We start from the raw sequence: 8979 nt of genomic DNA, 5'->3' as shown, positions 1-8979 counted from the left end.
CACGTGTCCTATAGCAAAAACCTCTCCAAAAAAAAAAAAAGAAAAGAAAAGAAAAGAATGAAATAACCACCAAAAGACAAATATTGCATGATTACATTTACACAAAGTATCTAAAGTAATCAAACTCACAGAAACAGTGAGTAGAATAGTGGTTGGTCCTTTCCACTATAGAAGACAAAGGGAAAACAGCTGTTGTTCAGTGGTATAGTTTGTCATGTGGGATGAAAAGTTTTACAGGTTTACTGTACAATAATATGCATTAATACCTAAGTACACATGTAGAAATCGAGGTCGGCAGGTGGCATGGTAGTTAAGATGCTGGACTGCCACATAGTGGATGGCATTTCGAGATACAGATACGGTGGCTTAAAACTCACACTGGGCGTGTTTGTATGTGAGTGCCCCAAATCCCAGGAGAACGAAGGACCACGGGTCCAGGACTCCAACTGTAGTCAGCCATGCGAGTGTCCAGCAATGCAACCGCTACACCATCTGCTGGTCCCCCTCCCCCCAAAATTAGGAAATTCTCAAGAAACAAAAGAAGGTGCACAACACACGTACATAACCACAGAAGGGCAAAGAATAGGCATTCAATCTTTAACAACTCTCCTGAATTTCTGACCTCTATTACTTTGTTACACTGATATTTGGATTGAAAATGAGGAATATGTTGGTTATTTAATATGTAATACAGTAGCATAGTATTTTAATTGACCCTTTTTGATCCAGAACTACTTAAAAATATTTTAAAGGCCAGAACACAAAAAATGTTTCCTGTCACTTTTTTTTTTTAAAGGACCATAGATTAGTTTATTTTTAACATACATTCTCCCATGAATTGATAGGGAATAGGTTCCAGAAGCTCAGGCTCCTTTCCATTGGTTCTCACAAAGTGTGCTTCTCTGTGTGGAGCAGGCTGATGCTTCAGTTGAACCCAGGTACCTTTCTGTTTGGCTTCCTTCTTTTTCTGGTCATTTTCCTTCACACATTTGAGGAAGCTGTATCTGCTCTTAGAATGCTTAATATGCTCAATACGCACATTGATTCTCTTGGCAAGAATCTTGCCCTTAACTTGTTTGTTCACAACACTGCCAACAGCATGCTGGGTAACACTGTAGACTCTTCCAGTTTTGCCATAGTAACATTCATGGGGCATTCCTTTTTGAACAGTACCCATTCTCTTGATGTCTACAATATTACCTTGCTTGTAGATTCGGATGTATGTTGTCAAAGGAACCACCCCATGTTTTCTAAAAGGTTTAGAGAACATACATCGGGTGTCTCTGTGCTTTCCCTTTGTCGGGGTCCTTCCCCCTTTCCCTTTGTGTTTGTCATTTTGGTTAATTCATGGAAGATGGCGGTTCCGGCCAAAAGGAAGGCCTGTCACTTTTAAATTCTGGGGACATTATATACAGAATTTGGTAATATGGTTTGTCAAGGGTAACTATAGAGTCAAAAAGTTCTTAACAGTTAAGACTTAGTATTGAAGAGGAAATAAAAACAATAAAACTAGTAATCAAAGGGCCAGCAGGTGGCGTGGTGGTTAAAGGCACTGGACTCCCACATGGCCGACTGCAGCTTGAGTCCCAGACCTGGTGGGTTGCCCTTTCTCTCCCTCCTCTGTCCAAAAATTAAAAATAAATAAAGCTAAATAAAATAACTTTAAAAAATCAGTAATCAAAAGGATAGGATATCAGTGAAACATTTTTTTAAAAAGTGATAAAAAACGATATAAAGGATAATCCAAAATATTAAAGGAAAATATACTTGAGAAAAACACAATGATTTTCAGTCTAGAGCCAGGGCCAGTCAATGGTATGGTGGCCAAGGAGGCTGGATCCCATATGGCTGATTGCATGGTTTAAGTTCTGAACTTGGCAGCTGGAAAAAAACACTGGGCGAATATGTGTGTGTGCTCAAAATCTCAAGTGGAGAATGGAGGAGAAGGGACTGCCATCCCTTGTAGGGGATGATTTCTCACTTTCCCACTTTCTTTTTCTGGTGAGTGCATGCAATGGACCCTATTAGAAAAAGAAAAGTCTAGAATTTAGACAAGTGACGAAATAAACAAGGTAACAGGAAAGACTAAAGACTAAGATCCCTTCTCCTCTATTCTCCTCTTGGGATCTTGGGGGCGCGCGCGCACACACACACACACGCCCAGCGTGAGTTTAAGCCACCGGGTCCAGGACTTGAACGAACCGTGGTCGACTACATGAGAGTCTAATGACACAGCCATTACGCCAACTGCTGGTCCCTATTTAACAATGTTTTTATAATCACAGTATAAGTGGCTATCAATAGTTGGTTTCTGAAATGGAGACAAGTAATTTATACTTTTCCTTAGAATCAACATATATTAATCTATATTTATTATTCATTCTAGATATATTCTACACCCTTAATCCTTTCTTATTGTAGGAAGACATCCTATTTTGCTGTCCATCTTTTAAAATAACTGCTAAAACAGCATTTTGAAAAACATTTCTTTTGGTCTAGAATTGCTTCTTTCTTTCTTTTTTTTTTTTTTTTTTAAGTTTTTGCTATAGGGTGTGTATGCTTGCCAGAGACAGAGAAAGGGAGAGATCACCACACAGGAGAAATGGCCATGCCACAGACCCTTCTCCTCCAGTCTCTTAGGATTTTGGGAACACATGCACATGGCCTGGCATGATTTTCAAACCACCAGGTCTGGTACTCAAACCACACAGGAGGCCATCAGGAATCCAGCTCCTTAACCTCATGCCACCTACTAGTCCTTAGTATTGCATATGTTAATGCATATTCAAATTAGACTGAACCATACTATCTACCCAAAACTGTACTAAGGAGAACATATCCTCTTTCGTTAATGAATCCACTAAATAACACATTATAAGGTGAAGTGGCTTTTAAAATATTTACATACGGGGTCAGCAGATGGTGTGGTAGACTCCCACATGGCTGGCCTTGGTTCAAGTCTTGAACCTGGTGGTTTGCTTTCTCACTTTCCCTCTTTCTCTTTCTCTCTCTGCTGAATTAAAGAATAATAATAAATAAAAATAATTTTCTTTTTTTTTTAAAAGAGGGGCTTGTGGGAACCAGCAGTTAACGTAATGGCTATGTCGCTGGACTCCCACGTAGTCTACCGCAGTTCATGTCCCGGACCTGGTGGCTTAAAACTCACACCAGGCGCGTGTGCGTGTGTGCCCAAGATCCTGAGAGGAGAATGGAGGAGAAGGGATTGCGGCGTGACCATCCCCTCTGGGGGGTGATTTCTTGCTTTCTGTCTCTATGTCTCTCTCTGTCTGTCTGGCGAGCACACGCGCCCTATAGTAAAAAAAAAAAAAAAAAAAAAAAAAAAAAAGAAAAGAAAGAAAAGAGGGGCTTGCAGGTGGCGTGGTGGTTAAGTGCGCTGGATTCCCACATGGCTGACTATGGTTTGAATCTCGGACCTGGTGGCTTTCTCTTTCTCTCTCTAATGCTTTGTCCCTCTCAGGTCAAATAAAAATAAGTTAACAAATAAGTAGAGTTAAATAAAATAATTCTTTAAAAATATTTACTTAGAATAAATAGGAAAAGTATACACATTATCTTCAGATGTAGTTTATTAAATGAAGAGTTATATAAATGCAAAAATTGGTGTTGTATATCTGACTAAAACATAAAACTACATAAAGTTACTTAAAAGTAGGAATGGAAGAAGTCAGGATATACTAGACCATTTAGCCACACCAAGGGCTATTCCCACATTTATTCCCAGGGACCTTTCTGAGGCATATCTCCTCAGAGGGTAGAGAATTTAGCTCAAGAAAAAACTAAAAATTCTCTACTTGTACTGTTATTATATATTCCCTTTCATAACCTTCATGCTCTTCTGAAATGAACTTAATACATTCAAAATACAAATCAAAAGTAACTGATACATGCTTTTAACAAATGTATCACATCACTTGTTGGATATAATTATTTCATTTTAAAAGTATTCAGCAAAGGATAAAGACTAGAAGGCATTTAAAAATATACTGGGTCTATATTTTTTTAATGCAAAGAAAGAAACACCTTCCCCAAAAGGCTGAATAAAAATCCCTGCAAAATGTACTGCTCCATACAGTCCTTTCAGTGCAGACTACATTGTAGAAACAAAGTCTCTCTTAGAGAACTAGTTGTGAGAAATAATGACTATCCCTAAAGATATTACACTCTCAATTTTTACTACTTAAGTAAAGTCAGTATTAATTCTTAAGATTTAGCTTTGGGAAAAAAAAAAAAGGCCTTTTGAAAGTTTAACCTTTGTCAGTCCAATTGATTTATCATTAAGAATACAACGTCCCGTGTGTTTAAGCGTTTTTTCTCTTGTAGGTTCAAACGTTATTTCAGACTGTGCCCCTACTGAATGGGTTTCAAGCCTTTGAACACAGCTGAACAGTATGAACAAGTCTGGTGACGAAGCACAGGTTGATTCCTTAATACATCTTAAAGTTTACTGTCCTCCCATTTATTTATACAAGAAGCACCAAAACTGGAGCCCAGGTTTCAAAAGGACATGTAAAAGGAATTATAATTTAATCACATCATGACATATTACACTATGTAACAGTTTATATTTTGCCTGTTGATATGTAACATAGTTAACTTTATTACAAGCATTATCTCCTAGGACTTGTGGTATAAGTGCTCCTTTTCAAGTATTATCACTTAGTTAATAGTGTTTTCCTATATTGTAACATTAAGTAAATCAATGATAAATGTATATAATGCAATACATTGTGCCATTTCCCCCTACCTTATGTTAGGGTATTATTAACAAAATCAATTGAGAAAACCAAGACAACTATTAAAACTTAAACAAGGCTATCAATGTCACAGATGCAATGTGTGAGAAGGTCAACAGCAGTCTTCCCTTAAGAGGAAGGTCATTTTCACCAAAAGGCTTCTATTTTCAGGTTAGCATTATTTTAGCAGCAGCTGGTTTTAAGGAAAAGTAGATCAAAAGTTTCAAGTGAAAAAGACACACAGTTACTCTGAGAAAACATCAATCCACAGTACTAACAAAGAAAGCAAATTGCTGGTGTCACCTTAACATAAATTGATGCACTTTCCCTATCAACTTGTGATTTAGTTCATTCATGTGATGACAACAAAGCTTTGGAATTCTCATGTTATGTCAATGAGATGGACTAATTTGTTGTGGAACCTGTTGTTTGTTTTAATATCTAAATTATTAATAATACAATATCTAGAAAAAGTTCAGTGCTTCCGTGGCTTAAACCACATCAATTTCAACTTTCGTTTTCAAAATAACGATGCAATTAAATCTATGCTTCTGCAATAGTGCAATACAGTATCCTTTCCTGAATAAAGGAACTAAGGTTTATCCAAGTAGAAGCTTTAAATAAGGTAGGTTGTTGTTAACTACTTATTAATCCTGCATGTTTGATATAAAATATATCAGGAAAGCTTAAACTGGCTTGTACATCTATATTCAACTCAAACTTCACATGAGCAGCAATGGAAACGAACAGAGGTGCACTCAGTATAAAACACTTTTCAAAACTACTCCAAAAAACAAATGACAGAAAGTGGTTAGGAACAACTGAACATCTGTTGTGTGTACTAGATGTAAAAGAAGAATGGGCCCTGTGGTTACTTGCACTGTTTGAATTACGTGAAGGTAAAATGAAGACTTAGTCCACTTCCATGTCTGCAGAAGATTTAGGATGCTGTGAGCTGTCTTTTGCTGTATCTGGCTTAGTTTCAGTTCCACTCTGTCCTTCCATCGGTCCATTGTGGTCATTGTTAGCTTTTGTTTTGTCTTCAGCCACTTCCACTTTGGGTTTGGGCTTATAAATGATGGGGTTACAGAAATTATCCAGTTCCTAATGACACAAAAATTGATTGTATTAACAATATTAAAAGTTGCCATTAACTTTCTAAATTCTACATTAACTTTCAAAATTTCCTTATAATTTTACATTCCTGAGTTTATGTTTGCTCAGCTAAATAACCAACTCTTTCTTCAAATACCTTGTGTAGGATTTACCTTCTGGGCTAATCCAAGTCTGGGGCAATCAGCAACTTCTGACATTTTATTTTATTTTTAACCATCCTAAAACTTGTTTCCTAATAACTTCCTCATAATTTAATTTTGTGGGAATAATTCTTGATTATTCCTTTAAATATGCCTAATGCTTTATTATGAGAATTTTATGTCAAATAATATCTATTTTGCAAATGGAATTTCTCAACATTTATTGAAAAGCAATTTTAATAAATAAAATCATATTAATAAACACATTAACAACTTTAAATTTTTGAAAATAGCTGAGTAGCTTTTTCTGTTAAAAAGAAAAAGCCATAAAAGTAAAAGCATCTCAATTTAAATGAAATATATTTTCTATTTCCTTGCTTTTTACAAAGAAATAAAAAACCATTACATAGGGGCTAGCAGGTGGCTTGGAGGTTAAGGGGCTGGATCCCACATAGTCAATTCCATGGTTCAAGTCCTAGACTTGAGGGCTTGAAAATCATGCCAGGCATGTATGCATGTGTATCTAATATCCTGAGAGGAGGGAAGATAAGGGACTGCTGTGTGGCCATCTCTCCTGGGGGGGGGATTTCTTACTTTTCCTCTCCCTCTTCTCTCAGTCTCTGGCAAGCACATGCACCCTACAGCAAAAAACAAAAACAAAACAAAAATAAAAAATTATATAAATACTACTTATATTTAAAAATATTTCAGGGCCGGTTGGTGGCATGGTGGTTAATTAAGGGCACTGAACTCTCACATGGCCAGCCGTGGTTCAATTCTGGAGCTGGCAGGTTGCTTTTTCACTCTCTCCTTCCCACTCTGTCCCTCTCTGGTCAAATTAAAATAAATCAATAGAGTTAAATAATTATTTTAAAAGAAGCAAGAAAACAAGCTGCTATGTCTGGTACTCGAACCACAGTTGGCCATGTGGGAGTCCAATGCCCTTAACCACCACGCCACCAGCCGGCTCCTAAAATAATTCTTAAAACAAAAATTAAAAACATTTCAAGACTGTGTCACGGGGATTAAGGTAGGGAGACAAAGAATGGAAGTAACATCATAAGCAGACTGTTTTCGTGGCAAACTGCTTGTCATACTGTATGTCTCACCTTACCCTTACGAGTAAATGACCTTTACTTATTATAAAACTTCTGAGAATGAAAAGAGATAGGTTAAAAAAAATCTGCATTTTTTAGATTAGTGATGAGAATGAACACTTTTCCATTTACTTGTACTGGACATGTATTTCTTCCTTTGTCAATTGGTTATACTCAATGTATATATTTACTGATTTTTCTACTTGGATGCTAAAAGTTTTGTACCTGTATTTTTTATGGTGTTTTCTATGATAACTCTGTCTTTTTCATTAGCAATATTTTTTACACTGGACGTTTTATCTTAGAAGTAAGAAGGTGCTGGGACCAGCAGTTAGCGTAATGGCAATGTTGCTGGACTCCCGTGTAGTCGACCGCGGTTCGAGTCCCGGACCCAGTGGCTTAAACTCACACTGGGCGCGTGTGCATGAGTGCCCAAGATCCCGAGGGGAGAATGGAGAAGGGATTGTGGCGTGACCATCCCCCCTGGGGGGTGATTTCTAACTTTCCATCTCTCTGTCTTTCTGGCGAGTGCACGCGCCCTATAGCACAAAAAAAAAAAAAAAAAAAAAAAGAAGGTGCCATAGAAATTCACAGTTTGGGACCTGCAGATGGTGAAATGGTTGTCATTTGTCTCCTACATAGAAAATTGTGGTTTGAGTCCTGGACCTGGTGGCTTAAAACTCACGCCAGATGGGTTGGCATGCATGCCCAAGATACTGAGAGAAGAATGGAAGAGAAGGGATTGCAGCATGGCCATCTCTCCTGGGGCGGGGTGTGTGTGTGATTTCTTGCTTCTGTCTCTCTGTCCCTCTGGCAAGCAAATGCATTCTATATCAAAAAAGCTTAAAAAAAAAAATTCACACAGGGGACCAGCAGTTAGCATAATGGCTATGTCGCTGGACTCCCATGTAGTTGACTGCGGTTTGCATCCTGGACCCGATGGCTTAAAACTCACGCCGGGCGCGTGTGCTTGCATGCCCAAGATCCCGAGAGGAGAAGGGATTGCAGCGTGGCCATCGCCCCTGGGGGGGTGATTTCTCACTTTCTGTCTCTCTGTCTCTGTCTGTCTGGAGAGTGCATGTGCTCTATAGCAAAAATCCCTAAAAAAAAAAAAAAAATCACATGGTTCAAAGTAGGTCAAAGACAGACCTATACTGCAAAGTTTTACAATGACAACTTAGAGGTCTCAGCCAACCTTTAAGTCTGAAATATTTAACGGTCAGAAGTTTGCACTTTGCTTTGTTTCATTCCACATTGTCAAAATTCAAAAACTTATTTTGCGTGGCAAAATAAGTCAATGAACAGATATCCCACACCAAGAATCTTTTCGAAAAATATTTTTTTAGTAAAGAAACAGATTAGCCTTTAGATTGATTTTTAAAGTTCTTCTGCAAGTTCATTACCTCAAGGTATGGCTCCCATTAAAAAATTTTAGTCTTTGAAACCATTAAAAAAGGGTTTTGGGGGCCAGAAGGTGGCATGGTGGTTAAGGTGCTGGACTCTCATGTGGTTGATTGCAGTTCGAGTCCCAGACCCAGTAGTTTGAGAATCACACAGAGTGCATGCGTGTGCATGCCCAAAATCCTGAAGAGAGAATGGAGAAGGCAGCACTGCAATGTGGCTATTCCCCCAGGGGGTGATTGCTCACTTTTCCTCTCTGTTTCTTTCTGGTAAGCATAAACACACTATGACAAAAACTTTTAAAAAAAGGGGGGGGATTTTTCACAGTTTCTTACCTTTGATTTTGCAACTATTTCTGAAACTTTTACCACAGGATCTTGAGTGAGACTAAGTTTGTTCTGTGCATTCATCTTACTGTTCAACCAACTCATGGCATCACTGATGTATTTTTCAACTTTTTCCATTTCAGCA

General features: G+C 38.0%; 2 protein-coding genes across 2 annotated transcripts in view; both read right to left on the bottom strand.

The window, feature by feature from the left end:
- Positions 1-4755, bottom strand: part of LOC106735368 (60S ribosomal protein L21-like) — an 11902-nt gene extending 7147 nt beyond the window's left edge. The window contains exons 1-2 of the mRNA XM_014589592.1: positions 4746-4755; positions 826-1320 (exon numbers count right to left, since the gene is read on the bottom strand). Of these exons, the coding sequence (XP_014445078.1) occupies positions 826-1320; positions 4746-4755 (505 nt within the window). The remainder of the gene's footprint in view (positions 1-825; positions 1321-4745) is intronic.
- HSPA4L (heat shock protein family A (Hsp70) member 4 like) overlaps positions 3989-8979 on the bottom strand; it is a 56291-nt gene continuing 51300 nt past the window's right edge. The window contains exons 19-20 of the mRNA XM_006153142.3: positions 8844-8979; positions 3989-5858 (exon numbers count right to left, since the gene is read on the bottom strand). The exon at positions 8844-8979 is cut by the window's right edge and continues 38 nt beyond it. Coding sequence (XP_006153204.1) covers positions 5667-5858; positions 8844-8979 — 328 coding nt within the window. The 3' untranslated portion in view covers positions 3989-5666. The remainder of the gene's footprint in view (positions 5859-8843) is intronic.

This window comes from Tupaia chinensis, unplaced genomic scaffold (assembly GCF_000334495.1).
Source record: "Tupaia chinensis unplaced genomic scaffold, TupChi_1.0 Scaffold000362_1, whole genome shotgun sequence".
NCBI lineage: Eukaryota > Metazoa > Chordata > Mammalia > Scandentia > Tupaiidae > Tupaia > Tupaia belangeri.
The sequence above is the reverse complement of the archived record's forward strand: the minus strand, read 5'-3'. Positions and strand labels throughout refer to the sequence as shown.